A 21767-nucleotide genomic window follows, 5' to 3' on the forward strand; every position below is an offset into this window, starting at 1 on the left:
TATGCCATTCCTAAAGGTAGAATAAATGTATACATTTCTATATGTACCAATAACTCTTCAAGAGCTCTCCTGCAGATGCTGTACTCCTCGGAGAGTCTATATGACCGTTTAATATCGTTGACGACAATATAAGCCCCGGCCTCTGTACCAGAGTCCATCTTAGATCCATCAGTGAAATCTATTGGAGAGTTGTCGGAGGAAGGTTTGTTTACAAGCAATCGTTTATTGGACTGTCTATATGTTTTTTAAGATGACTATTTGAGGTCAATTAGCACCCGTACATGTTAAAATAACTAGTTATGTAGCTGATCAAGTAACCATGTAGCTAGTAAAGTAACTAACGCTATGTAATCAGTATGTGAATCCAATGAGTTGACAGCTTTGGACCAGCTATCGGACAGTCGCTTTATAATCAAAAAGGGTCAATGCTTAGGACATGCATGCATTAATCAAGGCGAATTTATAGAATTTCGCCTTGACTCCATATTGGAAGAAGTAATTTTTCAATAGGATGGTGACCCAATGCACACGTCAAAAATCGTAAAGAATGGTGTTCCTAGAAAAATTTCTTATTAATGCAGTTATCAGCTCAATGTCCTGAGTTCAATCCTATTGAGAATTTTTAGTGAATCGAGAATTGGTGGTTGAAACAATACCGATTAACTCCTACCAATTTGTACGAGCTTTAACAGCGGATTAAGCACGAGAGAGAGAGTATTCCAAAAAAAGTTAATGAAAAATTGATAGAAAATATGCCAATGCATGTAAAATTTTATTTACGTAATAAAGGATTTTGAAAATTTTTTTAAAAAATGCAATTCTTCCCTAAAGTTATTGTGGGGTGCAAAATTGAGTACATACGAGTTATTTTAGTTTTGTCTGTTTTTTTTATTTAGAACTGGATGTTTTTTGTTTTGAATTGTAATTAATTTTGTTACATATTAAACATAAAATAAATGACAGAAAACATTTTTGAATTTGCTTTATTAGTTTTATTTTTATTCCATAAGAAGTGCAGAAAATAGAAACATGTACTCATTTGAGCTCCCCACTGTAGGTCAAAAATAGGTCAAAAATCGAGGTTGTCCTGGTTTTTTCGTATATCTCAGCCATTTGTGGACCGATTTTGCTGATTTTAAATAGGAAACTTCCCGAAAGCATGTCTGACAGAATTATTGAAGATTTGGATCCCGAAGATATCTGTGGTCTTCAGAAAATTGATTTCAACAGACAGACATGGCATAGTCGACTCCGCTATCTATAACGATCCAGAATATATACTTTATAGGGTCGGAAAATTATATTGTGGAAATTACAAACTTATATATACCCTTCTCACGAAGATGAAGGGTATAAAAACATCACAAAAAACTAAGAAAAATAATTCCCGGGAATTCCTACTCAATTTCCCGGGATTTCGGGATTGAGAATTTTGCGGAATTCCCGGGCTTTCGCCTCCCGGGAATTCCCGTTAAAAACTCTAATAACAACATAAGAAATTTTGTGTGTTTTTTAATGGATAATTTAAATAATATATAATATGATAATTAGGCGAAATTAGTCATTGATCATTAAATTTTATTTAAAAACTTACAAGTTATTAATAGTACATAGATAAATTCAAATACAATTGCCATACATAATTAACAAACTTATCAAAAAGGCATTTTGTCATAATGTTACATGTTATAATAGAAATAATAAAATAGAAAAAAAAAAATCAAGGGATATATAACTTATAAAAGAACACAAGCAAAATTCTTAAAAAAAATCGTTTTTATGTTCAAAATATATTTAAACAAAATACAATAAATTTGCTAGAGTCTTAATCGCCATATTAACGTATACTCTGACGAAAAACACTTTGTTTAGCTTTACTGGTAACTGAACTGGACTTTTTAGTTGTATGAGGATCAGGTGCAAAACAATTCCACAAACGCACCAGCACTAATAACTGTACTGCCATCTGGGGACAAGGCCATTTGCAAAACTCTTGAGGTGTGACCGGTCAGTTCAGCTTGTTTTACCATCGATGGATATTTCCATATTGTAAGTTGGTTGTTAGCAAAACCATGCGCCGAAATGAGTTCTTTAAAGTTGCGAGACCATAACAATGCACATACCTGGGACTTGGAATCAACCGAATTTATTAATGATCCATTATTGACATTCCAAAACTTAATACATCAGCAGTACCGCCACCGGATGCTAAAACATTAGGCTGCCAAGGACACCAGGCTAAAGCTCGCACAGCGGCTTGATGTTGGTTTAGAACATGTAAAGGATCATTGCCAGTGCCAACACCACCACTAGCAGCCGTCCAAACATTTACCAAGTTATCATTGCCGCCACTGGCAAGGTATTTAAAGTCAGTAGACCACTTAAGACCGCATACTTCCTGGGTATGTCCAGCCAGATTAGCTACTTTATGTTCCCGGGCCCTGACATCGTGATGTATAATAGTGCCATCAAGACTTCCAGATGACACCAAAAATGAATTCCAAGCTAAAGAGCCCACACGTGCCGAGTGGCCATCCATAACACGTAGGCGTTTTATTTTAGAACAGTCCCATAGTTCCACAGCTCCAGTATTATTACCAATGTCTAAAATTTGTCCCTCTTGAATCCAGGCTAAAGCACAAGCGTGATCTCCCTCCTCATATTCCACTAATTGTTCAATATTACCGGTAACAGCATTCCAAAGATAAACCGCATTTCCCAAAGCTACTGTTACTATGTTGTCCGCGCTCCAATCCAACAGATTTAGATCTATTGTGTAAATATGGAGTATTTTAGTTTATTTCACTTTTATTAATTTTTTTATACTTAGAATAATCATTAATAATGTCCGGAGCATCCAAAATGCGGTCGGATGTAGTGGGTATATAACGTGAACCACTTTTAGTCGATATCGGAGTTTTAATGGAATAAACTACCTTCAAGGGATTAATATGAGACTCTGGGGCCGCTGGTGCCTTATTTTGATACGATAGAATTCGTGTAGTTTTACCATCAGCTACTTGCATAGAATCTGATATTAATTTTTGCCTTTCAGCCTTAGCTGGCGTCATTTCGTTGGCATTATTAGAATTGCTTTCATTCTCTTCGTCATTTTCCGATTTGTCCTGTTCTTGTTTTATCTGAAATATCCTTAATAAACAATTGCATATTCAGATTTAGTCCATTCCTACTTACCAAATAATGACCTAATTCGAAATTTGTAGTTCCACGATTGGGTATAAATCTGTCACCTCCGCCCCTGGCGTCTTAGAACCTTTGTTTGGTGTTGGTGTCTTCTTTGTTTTGCCCTCAGCATTTTTGCCCGGTATTTTTGTGGGTGGATTAACACCTGAAAAACTGGTGTTATATGAGACCGAAAGTACGGAACGTGTAGCATTTATGCTGCCATTTAAACTAGCGGTGGATGCTTCCAATTTCTTTTGCCACCGAGGAGCAGGTCCACGAGTGATCTCCCCATCCATGGTAAGTGCACTATTAATTTCGTTAAAGAAATTGAACTGAGACATTTTGTTCAAATCAAAATTGTTTTTTAATATTCGTTTAATTTTTTGCGCTGAAATCTGAAAAATAGAATAGAAATAATAAAATGTTACCAGATTGGTAGCATGTTCCGGCTGACATCAGCCAATTTGGCTGACATCAGCCGCTCACTTGCTGATGCCTGTGTAATTCTTATGGGATATTTTGGCTGATAGACCCCCCAATTTCAAATCGTAAAAACTTCATATAAAAAAAATGGTTTGGCTGACGTCAGCCGCTGATGTCAGCCGCGGTGTTGCCACTACAACTTGTTTTGCCACTTTATTTAGCAAAGACTAAAACCTTTCAGTATTTCCCATTAGTTGGCTACACTAAACAAAGCAGCTGAAAACGACTCTGTTTTAATAAACAAGGAACACTAAAAAATCGCTTAAATTTGCAAAATCTCCAAATTTTATGAGATATTAGCTAAATTAACATTACTGGCTTCTTCAGGAAATGTTTTAATTTTTGATGTTTTCGTTTGTTTTTAGCAAAATAAATAAATAAACGTATTTTAAACATGTCTCGCGAAGAAAAACAATTGGATGCTACCCTAGACGCAGTGCTAAATCGTTTAAATGATTTGAAAATGTCAATTGGAGCTATGATACACAAATTGGAAACCGAATATGAAACCATAAATTGGCCACAGTTTTTGGACAATTTTGCTCTAATCTCAAGTCATGTAAGTTCAACCAACATAAAAATTACTACCACATTTTATACAAAAAACCAATTTCAATCTAATTTAGCTTACCGGCCTGTCGAAAATCTTATCGAAAGAAATATGTCCACCTCTGCGAAATCGTACCGTACTGCCTCTAATGTTATCACCCGATAGAGATGAACTGCTGGTGAATCTGACCCAAGGTAGAGTACCTGTTTTCTCACATGACATAGTACCCGATTATTTGCGCACCAAACCTGCTCCCCTGGCTGAACAGAAAATGTTACAAAACGAACAGAAAGCCAACAGCCTGACAAATGAAGCGGCCAGCAAACAAGTGGCTCAATACAATAAGGTAGTGTCACATGTTTTGGAGATCGTTAGCAAACAACGTGAAGACTGGGAAATCGATTCTTCATCGAGAGCCGGCATCCAGCAAACCAGTAGTATGGCCGATACTCATGCGCTTGTTGCTGCGGTCGGTATGGGTAAAGGCTTAAAATTAACTATGCCAATGTCGATACCCGGTGGTGGACCGGGCAGTATGATGGTACCACCAGCTATTAGGCCACCGGCACCTATGAGTTCTGTCAGTCCTGGCGGTGTCAATCAGCTGGGCAAAGCTCCATCTGCTATTAAGACTAATATCAAGTCTGCTATGCAAGTTCATCCATTTCAAAGATAAAACCGGCTGGGTTAAGGTTTGTTAGTTATAGAATCTAAATAATAGTTGTAATAAAGTATAAATTATGAGTATTTTAAAAAGAATTACATTTATTTGATGCAGTTATTTAATAATTCTTACAAATTCGTATGTTTTCTTTTTCAAATTAATGGTCTCATTTTATAAAACAAAGCGTTTAGAAACGAAAGCAATTTGTATGAAGAATAATGGGAAAAAGGTTTGAAACTTGAATTTTTCCATACAAAATTTGTTAAACGTTTGTCGTTTCGTTTTACAAAATTAGACCCTAAGAGGGAGCTAACATTTGTACCCGATTTCAAATATATTTTTATTTAATTTTATAGAAATTTTAAAAGTATCAAGAAATGTTTCCCTTCAGGAGACTCGAAACCTTGCCTCCATGAACCCATGTAAATAAAAATCAACCAAACACCTCAGCAATGACCAATTGGAATTTCATTAAGATATCTCAAATAGTTCATGAGCTGATTTATTACCAAAAGAAAAAGTTTCTAAACTATTGTGTTCCCGTCCCTGTTTATATATAAACCCTTTAAACTCCCTTAAAAAATGTGAAGAACAAAAAGGTTTGGATACAATAATACTTCGTTGGAAAGATAGTTTATTTAATTCCAGTTTAATAAAGATTTTGTACAATATTTAAAAAACTATTGCTTATTTTCATTGCTTGTTGGTACTATCGTTTTCCATTCGTTGGGATTCACAAAAATATCCGATACTGTGCCACGAAGTGTGAATATACCACGATTTAAGGGAACAGGTTTAGGTTTTTTATCAGCACTAGCTATCCATTTTTCCCAAGCCTCGTCAGCCATTTGACGCCGTTCCTGTTCCAGCTTACGCTGATGTTGTTCCTCTTGTCGTTTTAGCAAGCGACGACGTTCATCTTCTAAACGTTTTGCCCTTTCCCATTCTTCCAAACGAGCATGAGCCTCTTCGGCAGTGAGCTGGGGTCGTGCTCGAATTTCTAAACTTGGAACAGTTTTTACCGTTATGTTGGTCATAGACTGTTGTCCTATGGAAGATTGTGATTTTTTCTCTAACCATTTTTCATATTTTTCCTTTGCTAAACGTTTACGTTCTTCAATTTCTTGTTGCTTTAATTCTTCGGCCTTTTTACGTCTAGCTGCTTCATCAGAAAGGAGTTTTCTAAATGGTTTTAATAGAATTTAACTAAAAATTTTATTTTTTCTTTACTTTTAATGTACCTTTTAGCCGAGAGCCAGGTTTCGTATGCCTGATCAGGCTTATGTGGAATTTTAGCTGGCTCACAATGTTTACGATAGGAAAAAGTGTAATCACGTGTGGTAGGATAATTTTCCTCTGAATTTATATCCAATGGAGGTACAATATCGCTGTTAGTTTCTGACATGGCTGTGTATTTGATATTATCCCCAGTCGAAATATCTGTTAGGGGGACATTATTCTCTATAAATGCTGCAGAATTTACATATCTAAAGAACATTTAATATTTATTATGTATTTATGGTGTAATAATTTTACGATTTACCTTACACTATTCTTAGAAGTATCGTAACTACGCGAACTTAAGTTAAAATGAGAGCTACCACCATTTATAGATGAAGATAAACTGCGGGCCGAATTTCGTATCTCGGTGTCACTTTCCTTATCGCCAATTCTTGATGTATACCACGCCATTTCAATTCCGTGTCTATTTTTATTAGCAGCCTTTAATATTATACAAAATATGTCGTATTTTTTTTAATATTTTGAAAATTATTTTGCGGAATTTTGATTTTAAATAAATAAAAATAGTCAGTCGGTTTTGAGTAAAAAAAAACTTACAAGGCAAGCTTTTCTTTGAAGCAAAAAATTAAAAAACCATTTCATAAAGTAGTTTACAAAAACTACTAAAAATAAATCCCGACTTAACGAACTAGTTTCTAACTCCTGTTAGACAGTGGTCGTATTGGAATGTTGATATTTTTAATCTGTATGGGAGCACATTAACTTGTTTCCTTTTGTCTAGCCATTTCTCCAACATAAAGATGTGAGACGGAATAATTTGTTTAAAAAGTTAGTAAAAAATAGCATGGGTTAAGATTTGCGAAACCGTATTTATTAATTATAAACCACAATAACAAAGTATTTTAGTTCTGCATTAAACTAAATATTGAATATTTGATAAATATTCAATTAAAAAAACTACTGTTTCAAAAATTATACCAAATTTTCGTGAGATAGGTACTGTAAAAATACAACATTTGTGATGAAGGCCCCGTAAATCTACTTCTAGCTTTTGTAAGACGGCCAAAGGGAAAGAGCCGTGGCAATATTATGGTATGGTACTGTTTTTCAGTTCAATGTATTGGTCCTGTTCATATCATAATATATAGTATAACTGGAATCGGATACAGATCCATTTTGAACGATATTACATTTCGAACATATTTTAAAAATTATATATTCTGAAAGTACTTTAAGATTCTTTTTAAGAATCCTCATGATTTAGAGATTATTAAACTGCTTAAAAGCAATTTTCGAAAATAAGTTCGAATTTTCGAACAAAATATTGAATTGTAAATTTAATTAAGCTTAAATTAATATGTATTTGCAAAGTAGTCTCTACAACTGAACAAATATTTTATTGAGCTCAAAAATCAACTGTTTTCAAACCATGAAGCTATTAACCTTGTTAGCCAAATGCACAAATTAACCTCTATTCATTGCACAATCCATTGTTAGTTTTATTTTTAAAAGTTTAACACTGTTAAATTTGCTACCGCTTCACTTACAGGCGCCATTATTGAATTATCGGTGTAGGAAGTTTCACTTTGTGGTGCGGCCACAGATTTTAGAAACTTTTTGCCTGCTAATGCTTTAGCTTCCTTCTTCATTCTACCCTCTTCCCATTCTTTCCGATGTGTCAGCTTTCGATGTTTATGCATATTTGCACTGGATATAAATGTGCGAGGGCAATGAGGGCAAGTGTATAAAGGCTCACCGGTATGCGTGCTTAAGTGTTCTTTCAACTCCAAAGGTCTCCGGAATTTCTTATCGCACATATGACACGCATGTTTGCGTTCCAACGTATGTGTGTATTTGACATGATGTTTATGGGCATTCAAGTTAGGTGATACCTTTGAACAGTAAGGACATACCTGTTCTTGTTGATTTTCTTCTGTGTGCATCATTTTTTTGTGACGATTTAAGCGATACTTATTGGTCAATTCTGCGCCACATATATCACATTTAACTTTAGCTGGTGGCTCTCCATTGTGCTCTCCCATATGCCGGATGAACGAGAAACTATCGCGCAATAATTTACCGCAAATATCACAAATTTTTGCATATTTCTTAGTGTGTGTTAATGAGGCATGTTGTTTGCGCAGATATTCCGAGGCAAATTTCTTATCACAAATGCTACACTGGAAGTTTCTCTCGCCCTCAGGAACATGCGTCAATAAATGACGATCAAAAACAGCTTTTTTCAAAAATGATTTGTCACACTTATCGCATATATAGGCATTTTGTGGAGTTTCATACAACTGATGGGTTTCCATGTGTTTTTCATAGCTGCGACGAGTGGACAGAGCCTTGTCGCATCGCAGGCATTTAAAGTAATTGGGATCTTTGTGTACATTGATATGATCTACCAAGACGCCACGTTTGTAGAACTTTTTATTACAACACATGGCATAACCCAAAACGTCATGTTCCTTACGAAAGTGATTTTTAAGCTTGTAAAAGTTACACAGTGATGCACTGCATATACTACAAGACAGTTCGAAATGGTTATCTGCTATGAATTCGTCATTCTTCCTCATAGCCTGTGCGACATTTGAATTCGCTAAAGTCTTTACTACTTTAGCTTTCTTTTCCTTGATAGTTTTCGTGTACTTTTTTCTATATTTGGTAACAGCATTCGATTTGGGTTGACGTTTGCGTGTAGCTCTTTTATTCAAAAATACATTTAGTTTATCGTCTTCCAGTTCGACGAGTTCCTTTTCCTCCTCTGTGTCCTCAGGACTCTCATTTAAGAAGCAGTGTTCCCAATCTATCGAAGCTACTTCATCGGCTACTAACATATTTATATCAATGTCTGGCTTTGGATGCTCAAAAGTGTCCGTCATTTCATTTTCACTCTTCACCTGGACCACATCCAACTCCTCGATTTGTATGTTTTCAGCTTTGTCCATCGTTTTCTTTTTTCGTCCTCTTTTAGGTTTCTCTAAATGCATTAGATTTTCTGTGAGCATTGAGTCGTTGACAAAATTCTGCTCTTCCACTTTTATATCTACAGCTGCCACCTCGTCATTATCAGTTTTTATTACTGATATACTGAGTTTATCATACAGCTTCTGTTCTTTTTCAACATTAATATAAAAGTTGTGAAATGATGACAATTCCTGCCAACACTGACGGCATATCCACTGTTCTGCTCCATTATTTGAGGGTGGCCTCAAATACCACCACCACAAATGTTTCTCTATAATACGCTGTATGTTCCACTCCTTCCATTCACTTGATACGGTTTTGATCCGTGAAAATATATCTTCATTTGATTTACAACAAACTATACAATTATCCATTGTTGGCAGTCGTTTTTAGATAGTTTTTTTGTGTAAATTTTAAAGTTAACTATGCACAACAAAAACAAAAAAACAATTGTAAACAAATGTAATAAAATTGTAGGATTGCCAACCTTTATTACTGCTTTTGTTTGTAATGGGATTTTTTTTGTACCACAAAGACCTATACGCTTCACCTTCGTGAGAAGGAAATATACATAAATGTTCGTCATTCCGTTTGTAATTTCCACAATATAATTATCCTACCTTATAAAGTATATATATTCTGGATCCTTATAGATAGCGGAGTCGATTAAGCCATGTCCGTCTGTCCGTCATTCTGTTGAAATCAATTTTCTGAAGACCCCAGATATCTTCGGGATCCAAATCTTCAATAATTCTGTCACATTGCTTTCGAGAAGTTTCATATTTAAAATCAGCAAAATCGGCAGCAAAAAACCAGGACAACCTCGATTTTTGACCTATATTTGAAGTACTAAGACAATAATATCAATAAAATCAATATGGATATCTACTGATAGATATTTCAAAGACCTTTGCAACGATGTATATAAGACCATAGTAAGTTGGACCTACAATGGGTCAAAATCGGGAAAAATATTTTCTAACCCGAATTACAACGAAAAATTTTTATTTTGAAGTATAATTTGGAGAAGGGTATATAAAATTCGGCACATATAGCTCTCTTACTTGTTAAGCACAAAAACTTTAAAATTTTTGCCTGCTCTCTCCTAGTTTAGGAGTTATAGGAATTTAAAGTCAATATATATAATAGTAAATTTCACATCTATTTAGAAAATGATCTGATCATTGTGGGCATCATTGAATAGTGCTTCAAAATACCTTTTATATGATATATAATGTGGTACTGTTTACTAACATAGTGGACCAAAAATGCCTTTATGAATGTATATGACAGTACTTCGCTAAATTTTGATATACAGGAAAGTAATTTTAGCGAAGCCGGTGTCCGATACACCCCAGAGTTTTAAATCCCTTCGTCCGGCCGAAAGCCGGCAATACAAAAAATATGAATATTAATTTGAACATCAATTAACTTCAAACTTTTTAACAATTTTGAAACCGAAAATGTTTGTTTTCTCCCCAAAATAATTTCATTTCAATTTAAAACATTAATTTCTTTAACTTTTTATTTGTATTTTTCCTGGTATGGTAGTGTGTATTGTATATGAGTCAAATTGCTTGGCAACTCTTCTAAACATATGTGTTTCCTAGAGATGTGAATTTGGAAGTACCCGATAATAAAAGCACATATTAAAATTGTTAAACAGTTCTATCAACTATGTTCATATGTAATGGAAATGTAAACAATTTTCTTTAAAAAATTAATTAATTTTGAAATTTTTAATTAACATGTCCTGTAATTTAGAATTAACTTAAGTTATTCCCATCAGGTATTCGGTATTCATGTGCCATTATTCGAATAATTCCATCACTAAATTAGTTCTTTTATTTTGAATTCGAGTAAATTGAAACCAATAATAATAATAAATATACTATGGACAATTGTGTGGTTTGTTTGTCAACAAATGCCGATATATTTTCCCGTATAAATTTTCAGTCCAGTGAGTGGCAAGAATGCAGCATCCAGCGTATTATAGAGAAACACTTGTGGTGGTGGTATATGAAGCAAACCCCACCTCAGAGCTTACCATGGATTTGTCGTCAATGCTGGCAGGAGTTGTCATCTTTTCATACATTTTATATGAAGGTAGAAAAAGTGCATAAACAATATAACCTCAAGAAGTGGCCGGTTTTTATAGGACTTACTGAGGAAAGAGAATGTATTGCTGATACAAGGATATTAATAAAAGAAGAATTTAAGACAATAGACAGCAGTCTAGAAACACTGAATGAAGACCTGGTGCCTTTAGTCAAATTTACAAGAAGTGAGAAAAATTTGCAATCATTAGTAATATCTGAAAATATAGAAATAAATGTTAAAGATGAACATTTACTTAGTAGTACCGATGGTGTACAGCAGAATGCTAAAGATGAGCTATTAATGGAAGAAATTAGCAATTGTGGTGATAGCAACTCGATAGATATTTGGGAGACCTTTAACAATTTGGATCAGAATGATGTTAAGAACTATAAAAAGTCAACTAATGCGAAAAAAGAAAAGTCTAAAAAAGTCCCAATTAAAGCAAGGAAAGTTCAAAGAGAATGTGCTAAAATCCCAAAGAACCAAACAACTGAATCTAAAAATGCTGATTCTTCAGCAAAACTAGAAATTACCCGAAAAAACGATGAATATTTGGCACAGAGTGAATATAAACTTTTTTGTCATCTTTGCAACATTCCCCTCAACGATTTTTTAAATCTCAAAACACATTACCGATTGGAGCACAAAATACCTGGCTATGCCATGTGTTGTAATAAAAAATTTTACAATCGAGGACCACTGGCCGATCATTTAAGGGTACACGAGAATCCAAATTATTTTAAATGTACGCTTTGTGGTCGAATTTTAGCTCATCGCATGAGTTACGAAAATCATCTTGAATTTCACAAACAATCTAATGAAACGCGCGAAAGAATCTTTAGCTGTGAGAAATGTGATAAATCGTTTTTCAAAAAAGCCGTCTATGATCGTCACATTTTGTCACATGTACCTGATGAAGAACGAAAATTTCAATGTGATGAATGCGATAAAAAATTTGCTGCCGAATATTTGGTTACCCAGCATAAAGCGTTTGCTCATCTAAACAAATATGGGAAGATATGCGATATTTGTGGTAAATCATTTCGTGAACGTTTCTCCTTTATGCGCCATATGGATGAACACAGCGGTGCACCACCTTCGAAAGTACCCTGTGATATATGCGGCGTTGAATTGACCAGTAAATATCTGTTGAATCGTCACAAGAAAAAAATGCATACCAAGGAAAATCAACAAGAACAAATATGCCCTTACTGTTCGAAGGTATCACCCAATATGCATGCTCACCGTCAACATATAAACTATGCCCATACCATGGAGCGTAAACATGCTTGCAACATGTGCGAGAAGAAATTCAAACGTCCGCTAGAATTGAAGGAGCACTTAAGTACGCATACCGGGGAGCCATTGTATACTTGTTCCCACTGTCCCCGCACATTTATATCCAGTGCGAATATGCATAAACACCGCAAAGCAGCGCATCCCAAGGAATGGAAGGAAGCAAGATTAAAAAAATTAACCGCTCAAAAATTAAGAGAATTATCGATCAAAGAACATTTAAATGCTAGCACTAAATCAATTGCAATAGCATCTAACCTGCAAAGTTCACAGGATAATTCTATGTTAACACAATTAAAGGTGTTGAATTAAAATATATAAACTAATAATTAAGAATATTGTAAATACATGTAAATAGTTAGTATTAAATGTACAAAGAAAATAAATTAATAAAGTATTTATTAACTTCACGTTTAAATTCAAGTTTTTAATTAACTAATATATTTTTAGAATCGAATATTGGATTCTAATACAAAAACTTATTTTTTATTGTAAAATGTCAAAGCATCCTAAAAAAACTGTTCTTCAAAAAACTTTTCAGTTCAATTTAAAGTGGGTTCTGCATGGCACCTGAAAATAAGGTTCGGTTTCGTCTAGAAAAAACAAACACCGTCAAAACATGTGAAATTTATGTTACCATGAAATATCCGTTTCCCTCGAAGGGAAAATTGCTATCGTGATATTCCCATGAACTTTTCATTCACAATAGTTGATTTTGTTCGTAACAGCTGTTTATTGTTTACAAAATTTCATCCAATTACCCATGTTGGAGAATTTGTTCAAATGAACAATGTTGATAAACGAAAAATAGGAAGAGGGAGGGAACATATTTCATGTGAAATATTCACCCTTATCGTAGTTGGCGTAAACGTCTTACGCCTACGACTGTCTCGTACTAGATTAAAGATAAAATGCAAACTGTTTCTTTAATCTAGTTCGAAACTGTCGTAGGCGTATGACGTTTACGCCAACCACGATAAGGGTGATTGATTCACGATAGGGGTGCAAATCTTTGTTTTGTTTTATATAAAAAATTTTCTAATTATGAAAGTCAAATCAATGCCTGAATGTTGGTGCTTTTGTTCTGTTCAGAATGTGTATACATATAAAACAAAAAAAAAAAATTTAATTTTTTTTGCTATCCACATACATATTACTTTGGTGACGTGATTTACAAAATTAGGGCCAAAGTTTTAAATAAATTTACGATGTTTCTTAATCCTATAGTACACGCAATGTAAAAAGCCACATGCGCATGTCACAAGAATGTTCATCATGTTGGTTGCAGTCGTAGTGTCCACATGCGGTAAAATTTTGATAGTTCACGAAATTTATTTTTTATTCCAAAATCCAAATGTGAAACATGCGGCCGAAGCAGACACATTTGCAGATATGATATACATACATATGTATATTACTAGTTATGCTACCAGTCATCACAATTTTGATGTTGGTTACTGACTTGCTTCCATAAAATCCATCATCAAGCGTGATATTTTGTAGCGCAACGTTCGTGCTTTTGTATCCGAAAGTGTTCGCAATTCTGCCAAGAGATTGTCGCAGAAGGTTGAATTTGTATCACATGAATGCAACGAGGCCACGGCACTGTTTACAACCGAAATTGCCTGCGAATTAAAAGAGCCAGCAGATGGTGTAGGTGACGGCGATGGTGATGGGAATGTCGTAGGCGTTATCGATCTTGAACGTTTACATTGGTTGCCGACTGCGTATTCAAATGCTGATGGTGGCGATGGAGTAGGCGTTATCGATCTTGAACGTTTACGTTGGTTGCCGACTACGTATTCAAATGCTGATGGTGGTGATGGTAGCGAGAATTCCTCTACCATCGAATGATTAATAGCATCAGATTCCTGCAATAAACCAATAAACATTCAATTAATTTTTAAATTTGAAAAAATAGGATAATGTATAAAATATACCAATGGCAGCGGTGAAGTTGAATGTTGTGCATTATTATTATCTTCCAGAAACATCATCGCCTCGAAAAACTTCCATGTGACGGTATGCGACTCACCAACTTGTTTCGATCTCCTTAATTTCGACAAATTTCCCATGTAAGTAGTGCGCAGCGATGACCATTTCACTTTTGCCTCGGTTATATCCACGCCATCAATTCCCAGCTCATTCACGACAATTCGCCACCCGTCTAGTTTTTTCAGTTTGTACTCTGGGAAATCGAAATCCCATAGCCGACGTTGCTGTTCTACACACGCAATTAAACGATAGATTTCATTGTCGGTCCATAGGTGCATAATTTTTCTTTCGCCTGCTGTTGATTTTCTTGGTCGACGAGGCTTCAATTGCGAAGGCGCACCGTTGGAGTCGTTTTCGTTGTCGTCGACAATAACAATATAGTCGCTCATATTGTTACCAAAACAAACGCAAAAATTAAACGTACCGAACAGCCAAACAAATGTATTCAAAACAAACAAAATAAATCTCTGTTGCAAATGTTGTGTCAAATATGTTTGCTTTTACATATTTTGTGACACCTACATGCACATGTAAAAATATTTAAAATGTCAAAATTCACATGTAATAGGGGGTCACACGGCATGTGTTGCATCTGTATTGTGACATGTATTTGAAAATTTTCTACATGCGCATGAGGCGTTTTATATTTATGTTAAGACTTTTTCGAACTTCGACTTTTAATGTAAAGTCGACTTTTCGCAATTTCCACTTTTATTTAAATCGACTTTTCGAATATTTTAACTTTTTACCATTTAAATACATGTAGAAACATTTATTGCAATGTGTTGCAATAAAAATTAAATGTATCTAGGCGATAATGTAATAAATATTTTCACTTTTGTTTCTAATAGTTAGATTTAAATTTATAAAATAGTAAACAAACAACTTTTCTAAAAGTTTCAGCCATAGAGAAACATAGAGCGGAAACTAAAAAAAAAACACATACGAGTGTTGTTTTTGTTTTCACATAGTTTTTTCTACTAATACATTCTCACCATTTAGGTTTCTGACAACTTTGACAGGAGAGTTTCCGCTCTATGTCTATTCTCTATGGTTTCAGCAATTCGATTTTGTACGATATGTCTACACTAAAAAAAATGCAAGTATACCAAATTGCAGGCTATTATTTTATTTCTGTTATTGTATGCATATATAGTTTTAGTATACTGTTGCAATTAAATGTATTTTTTGTCAACTTTTTTTAGTTAAACGACTTTTTGAGATCGATTGTTCATTTTTCCGTTTTTGAAAAGTCGATTGCACACCCTAATGCCCATTTTATTTGAGTTTATTCTACACACTCCCTAAAAAACAATCTGGCAATATTATAGTTTTGTTTACTTTTTGCCCAGGAATAAAAAAAAATATAGAAATTTTTATTAAATTTAGTTTTTATTAAAAAATAAACTTCTAAAATGGACAATTGCGTAATTTGTTTGGAATCTGATGACGACATCTATTCCCGTATAACCACACAATCCAGTGAATGGATTGAAGGAAAAATACAACGAATAATTGAAAAACATTTATGGTGGTGGTATATAAAGCCAGAATCTCCGAGTAATGGTTTAGTTCGATGGATCTGTCGTCAGTGTTGGCAAGAAATATCAACATTTCATAGCTTTTACTGTAAAGTAGAAATGGTGCACAGACAATATCAACCTATTCTGGCCACCTTGGAGCAATCAAATTTTGCAGAGGAACTAGGGGCTACTATTATTAAGAACGAGATTGAAAATACAGATGAATTGGAGCTGCTGAAAGAGTCACGTAAGGTTACGTCTCGGAAACAACAGAAAACTATAGAAAATATTGAACAGAAAGATATTTGCTTGATGGAGATGAAAAGTGAATTTTGTTTTGATATAAATGAAGGTGACGACAAGCAGAATGATGACGAAGCCTATGATGTTAATGAACTAGTTGATGCATTAGATTTACAAGACTTTGAAGGTGATAAAGATGACTGGTTGGAATTAGAGAGTGATGAAGACAAGCCACTTATAAACAAAGCTAGAAAAACAAAATGCCAGAAGACAAAACGAAAAATAAAAACTGAATGTTTAGAGAAAAAATCAAGAGCAAATAAACCTGCGAAGAGAAAAGATACCACTATTTGTAAAGTAGATCAGATTGATACATTTTTTAAAGACAGTGAACATAAACTAGAATGTTGTATTTGTGACGTAGCACTGGCAGATTTCCGTTCGCTTAAAATGCACTATCGTAATGAACACAATACCCAGGGTTATGCCATGTGTTGTGATAAAAAGTATTTTAAACGTTGTTTGCTTGTCGATCATCTAAGAGTACATACAGATCCGAATTTCTTTAAATGTCAATCGTGTGAGAAAAAATTTGCCACACGACGTGGCCTGGAATTGCATTTGGAGTCACATAAATCACGTGACAGAAAATATAACTGTGATGAATGTGGTAAATCATATTTCAAACTACACATATTCGAACGCCACAAATTAACGCATGTACCGGAGAGCGAAAGAAATTTCAATTGTACACAATGCGACAAAAAATTTGCTTCCGATTACATACGGCGACAGCATGAAGACTCAACGCACGCCAAGAAATATGCCAAAATTTGCGATATATGTGGAAAATCCTTTTGCCATAGTTATTCATTTTTACGTCATATGGAAGAGCATGCTGGAGCACCGCCTTCTTTAGAGACCTGTGAAATATGCGGCGTTAAATTAACCAACAAATATGGCCTGAGGCAACACATGAAAATGCGCCATCTGGAAGAAAATCTTCAGGAGCAGATATGTCCCTATTGTTCAAGAGTTTCGCCAAACCTCAATGCTCATCGTATGCACATAAAGTACACGCACACTATGCAGCGCAAACATGCCTGTCATTTGTGCGACAAGGCCTTCCGGCGTCCTCTAGAATTAAAGGAACACTTGAGTACTCATACCGGTGAGGCGTTATACACATGTCCTCATTGTCCCCGTACATTTATATCAAATGCCAATATGCATAAACATAGAAAAATTGCCCATCGTCAAGAATGGGAAGATACCCGTTTGAAGAAGTTGAATGAAAGGGGAAGAAAAACGGTGACAATTTCAGCGGCCATTGGTAACAATATATTAGATATACAGAATAGTCCGGAAAATTTAATGGTTATGGCAGCAGAGCCTGTTATGGAAGCAAATGTGTTAAATTTTTAAAATAAAAAACATTTTGAATCAAAAGAAATTTTTATATTACAGCAAATTGTCTAAATTTGGGATGGGAAATTCCTTAATACAAATACATATGCATAAGGAAAAAAACGTTTACTCTTTGATATACAAAATTACACGTTTTATAAATGAAAACCTTTATAAAAGTTTGTTATTCGGCCAAATTTTTACCGAATAATCGAAAATATGAATTTTTGTTTTTAACAATTGAGTTTAAAATGAAATTTATAGAAGTTTAAAATAATCCTAATTAGCGTTACCGTAGCATTTTGACCGCTTCAAATCGAGTTAGCCTTGGTATTTTTTGTTATATTTGTAACAAAGTTTGCAGTGCCGCATTTATTTCTAATTATTTCGAACTGATTTTAATCAACATCAATTAATTACAGAAATATATAAAAAAAATTATTAAAAATATTTTTTATTTTAATAAGTACATACAAAACACACTTTTAAAAATGTAAAAAAATAAAACACGAAATTAGTTTCGAAACTAAAGAAATAAAAAATCATAGATAGTAAATTTTCCACTTCCGTCGAAAAACAAGTATCGTCCCTTTTCTGCAGTGGCTTAGAAAATGAGTGTATTAAAAAAAGTAGAAAAATTTATATTCTGCAAATTACACGATTTTGTAAATTGAAAAAGGAAAAGAAAATTAGTTTTAAATCTTTATGTGGGTTAATCATGTAGTTTCAAATAACAGAGAACACCAAAATATGTGAATTCGTTTTTAAAGCAAAAACGTTACGCAGTTTTGGTTTACAGAACGGGTAAATAATATTGGAGTATAGCAATATAATAAATAGTAATTATAAATTCAAATTATCCACATCCAATTTAAGAAAATAAAAAAATAATACTTATATTGTATTTTATAAAAAAAATTAAGATTCATATAGTCATGTTTGCTCCGCAGTTAAACAGCCATTTGCATTTCTATTTTTGGATATGGTTTATAGTCAACAACTTCAAAATCTTCGAATTTGAAATCATCTATTTCCTTGACCTCTCTTTTTATATTTAATTTGGGGAAAGGACGAGGCTTTCGTTTTAGTTGCTCCTTTAAGGGTTCAATATGATTCTTGTAAACATGCGTGTCTCCAGTGGTATGAATGAAATCACCTGGTTTTAGGCCAGTAATATGTGCAATCATATAGGTTAACAAAGCATATGAAGCAATATTAAATGGTACACCTAGACCCATGTCAGCGCTACGCTGATACAGCTGGCATGATAGTTCACCGTTGGCTACATAGAATTGGGCCAAACAGTGGCAAGGTGGTAGAGCCATTTGTGGTATATCGATGGGATTCCAGGCCGACATTATAATACGCCTATCATTGGGATTAGTACGTATGGTATTGATGACCTCCTTCAGCTGATCAACACCTTCATTGGAATAGTCATCATGGCACGTGCGATATTTTGCACCGAAATGACGCCATTGAAATCCATAAACTGGTCCCAAATCACCCTCTTCACGTTCAGTAAAACCTAGTTTATCTAAAAACTTACGATCACTATTTCCATCCCAAATGTGTATATTTTTCTCCTGCAATATTTTGGCATCCGTGCACCCATGTACAAACCATAAAAGTTCCTCGGCTACTGCACGCCAAAACACCCGTTTAGTAGTTAGCAATGGAAACGACTGACGCATATCGAAACGCATTTGAGCACCAAAAATGGATACAGTACCCACACCAGTGCGATCACCACGATCAACACCTATTCGTAATAATATCAAATAATTAAAAATAAAGTTTTTCATAATGCCAACACAAACCTGTCTTAATGATTTTATCTATCAACTCCAAATATTGCTGCTCATCTTTATTTTCAATCTCATGTGAGACATTGGCAGATGCATTCATTTTAATGTCCTTAGTTTCTTTCGATTTAGCTTCTACATCTTTCGCATTTCCATTTTCACACACTGGTGAGATTTCTGCAACTTGTGACATGTTTTATTCCGGGCAGATTCTTCAAGTTTATTGCGAAATTTTGTTGCAAAAAATTAAGCGCGTATAAAAATTATTCCCGCCAAAATTATAATAATTATGAATGATTTCGATGTCAAAGAAACAAACGTAAGAATTATTTTTACTACTTTTTAATAGTTGTATAAAAGTGTATTATGGATTACTTAAACGAAAATTTTTTTTAATTGTACTACACACCACAGACTATTAGTATGATGCTATTTTTATATCCCGAAGGTAAATAACTTTGCACCCGGCCGGTTACTAATAAGAAAGAAATACATACAGTAATTTTGACTTACCTATAAAACCAACTTTAACACAATAATTTGTGCAGGTAAGACAAAAATGCATTTACCTGCTCATTGATGATGGTAAGTGCATTTAAGTTTACTGCCCAAAAATGCAGCTAACAGCAAATAATTTACATGCTATAAAAAACCAACTATGCATTCTAGATGAATGTTTTGATTCTTTCGTCTAAAAATAACGACAAATTTGTTATTTTAGTTACTTTTAATATTATTAAGAAGTTTTTATGATTTAATTTGGTATTAGGTAGTTAAATTAATTTTTTTCATGAAAACGTAATGTGTATGAAGAATGCACTTAGATTAACGAATTTATATGGACTTTGGAAAAATAAATATACAAAATAAAAATTGTGTACACTTATATGCAAAATGCTCTTAAGTGAAAGGCAGGTGAGTCAAAACTACTATATTTTAAACTAATATTAGCATGAATGTTGTATGGAACCTTAAAACGAAAACTACAGACCACACAGAACTCATTAGGGAAGAATAACCTTGCTTAAGTTCATCCAGACATTGTAAATACATATTTGGCCATGAGGGATTTATAGTAAAAATTGAAAATAAAAAAAATCAGTTTTTTATTGTACCAAGTACCTAGATACTATGAGGATCGCTTTTGCAAATCATAATACATATCGATGGCTTAATCAGCCTTATCATGTAAGGCGTAGTCGTTTTACGACGACAGTTTCGTACTAGATTAATGAAACAGGTTGAATAATTTCTTTAATCTAGGACGAAACTGTCGTTGTCGTAAAACGACTACGCCTTACATGATAAGGCTGAATATAAAAAGGCCCAAACTCGTGTTTTTTTAAGTCGTGATTTTTTTTGGCTTATTATGATATATGATCGGACCATTTATTGAAATAAACGGAAATCTGGACTTACAAAACAAAAACACGAGTTAGGGCCTTTTTATATTAAGCCATCTAGGGTGAATGCACCAGTAGTCGGCAGTTTAACTTTTTTTCAGTTTTTAAAGTGATACCATTATGAGTGCGAACATGGTATTGGGATGTAAATGGGTTATTGTTGTTTAGTAATTTGTATAGTTTTAGACTCAATTAATTCTTTTCAAGCAGTTTTTATTAAATTTGAGCAATTTACGTTTTTTTGAAAAAACACGATTTGTACCCGAAGTCGGCACCCTTGATCCTAATGTCGGCAATTTGTGACCCAATTGTCGGCATAGCATTTTTTATTAAGAAAAGAATAAAATCTTAAAAGAATTCAAGTTATTTTTTATTTAAAATATCAGCCATTTAAATAAATACTAATAAAAAACATAAATTAGTGCATTTGAGGTGAAACCACTGTGGGCAAATATCATATCCTACGTTTTTAGACCATCATCCTCAGGATCTGTGTCCAAATCCTCTTCACATGTGCCCCTAACTCGTTTTATCTTCCTTTTTTAATTTGTTTTGGTTTATTTTATTTCTCTATTATGGTCACTGTAATTATGTATATGTTTGCGGTAACCATTTATGTTTATTTTATGTTTAAGTTACCATTCACATCATTGTAGCAATCATATATACATATGATTGTAGTAAATATTTGTGTTTGTGGCAACCATGCTTATGATGTAATACTTCAACATATTGTGTTGTTCTAGTATTATGGTTATCATATTCTGAGATCAACATATTATGATAAATCATTATCATGAAAATGATTGCCATAAATATATATTTATTTACAATCATGTTAATGGTAACGTAAACATATTATGGTTACCGCAATCATATACAATATCCCAGTGACCATAA

General features: G+C 33.9%; 7 protein-coding genes and 1 pseudogene across 7 annotated transcripts; 3 read left to right on the forward strand and 5 right to left on the reverse strand.

The window, feature by feature from the left end:
* Window positions 1–1782: 1782 nt before the first annotated feature.
* On the reverse strand, window positions 1783–3553 carry LOC135957592 (cell division cycle protein 20 homolog; annotated as a pseudogene).
* Window positions 3554–4017: 464 nt separating this feature from the next.
* MED8 (mediator complex subunit 8) lies at window positions 4018–4939 on the forward strand. The gene is made up of 2 exons (XM_065507304.1): window positions 4018–4228; window positions 4296–4939. Exons 1-2 carry the CDS (start codon window positions 4064–4066, stop codon window positions 4893–4895), a joined length of 765 nt encoding a protein of 254 aa, XP_065363376.1. The 5' UTR covers window positions 4018–4063; the 3' UTR covers window positions 4896–4939.
* A 550-nt stretch (window positions 4940–5489) lies between these two features.
* On the reverse strand, window positions 5490–6686 carry LOC135958821 (coiled-coil domain-containing protein 34-like). The gene is made up of 3 exons (XM_065509731.1): window positions 6427–6686; window positions 6125–6370; window positions 5490–6065 (listed from the first exon to the last, which is right to left on the reverse strand). The coding sequence occupies exons 1-3, from the start codon at window positions 6573–6575 to the stop codon at window positions 5564–5566; spliced, it is 897 nt and encodes a 298-aa protein (XP_065365803.1). The 5' UTR covers window positions 6576–6686; the 3' UTR covers window positions 5490–5563.
* Window positions 6687–7616: 930 nt separating this feature from the next.
* LOC135956846 (transcription factor grauzone-like) lies at window positions 7617–9518 on the reverse strand. The gene has a single exon (XM_065507440.1). The coding sequence runs from the start codon at window positions 9467–9469 to the stop codon at window positions 7631–7633; it is 1839 nt and encodes a 612-aa protein (XP_065363512.1). The 5' UTR covers window positions 9470–9518; the 3' UTR covers window positions 7617–7630.
* A 1470-nt stretch (window positions 9519–10988) lies between these two features.
* On the forward strand, window positions 10989–12803 carry LOC135958405 (transcription factor grauzone-like). Its single transcript, XM_065509309.1, has one exon. It carries the CDS (start codon window positions 10989–10991, stop codon window positions 12801–12803), a length of 1815 nt encoding a protein of 604 aa, XP_065365381.1.
* A 698-nt stretch (window positions 12804–13501) lies between these two features.
* On the reverse strand, window positions 13502–14934 carry LOC135958026 (uncharacterized). The gene is made up of 2 exons (XM_065508889.1): window positions 14432–14934; window positions 13502–14362 (listed from the first exon to the last, which is right to left on the reverse strand). The coding sequence occupies exons 1-2, from the start codon at window positions 14873–14875 to the stop codon at window positions 13946–13948; spliced, it is 861 nt and encodes a 286-aa protein (XP_065364961.1). The 5' UTR covers window positions 14876–14934; the 3' UTR covers window positions 13502–13945.
* A 918-nt stretch (window positions 14935–15852) lies between these two features.
* On the forward strand, window positions 15853–17684 carry LOC135957228 (transcription factor grauzone-like). Its single transcript, XM_065507934.1, has one exon. It carries the CDS (start codon window positions 15902–15904, stop codon window positions 17675–17677), a length of 1776 nt encoding a protein of 591 aa, XP_065364006.1. The 5' UTR covers window positions 15853–15901; the 3' UTR covers window positions 17678–17684.
* Window positions 17685–18091: 407 nt separating this feature from the next.
* Window positions 18092–19706, reverse strand: Ts (Thymidylate synthase). The gene is made up of 2 exons (XM_065507419.1): window positions 19480–19706; window positions 18092–19421 (listed from the first exon to the last, which is right to left on the reverse strand). Exons 1-2 carry the CDS (start codon window positions 19655–19657, stop codon window positions 18610–18612), a joined length of 990 nt encoding a protein of 329 aa, XP_065363491.1. The 5' UTR covers window positions 19658–19706; the 3' UTR covers window positions 18092–18609.
* Window positions 19707–21767: the final 2061 nt, after the last annotated feature.

This window comes from Calliphora vicina, chromosome 4 (assembly GCF_958450345.1).
Source record: "Calliphora vicina chromosome 4, idCalVici1.1, whole genome shotgun sequence".
Taxonomy (NCBI): Eukaryota; Metazoa; Arthropoda; class Insecta; order Diptera; family Calliphoridae; genus Calliphora; species Calliphora vicina.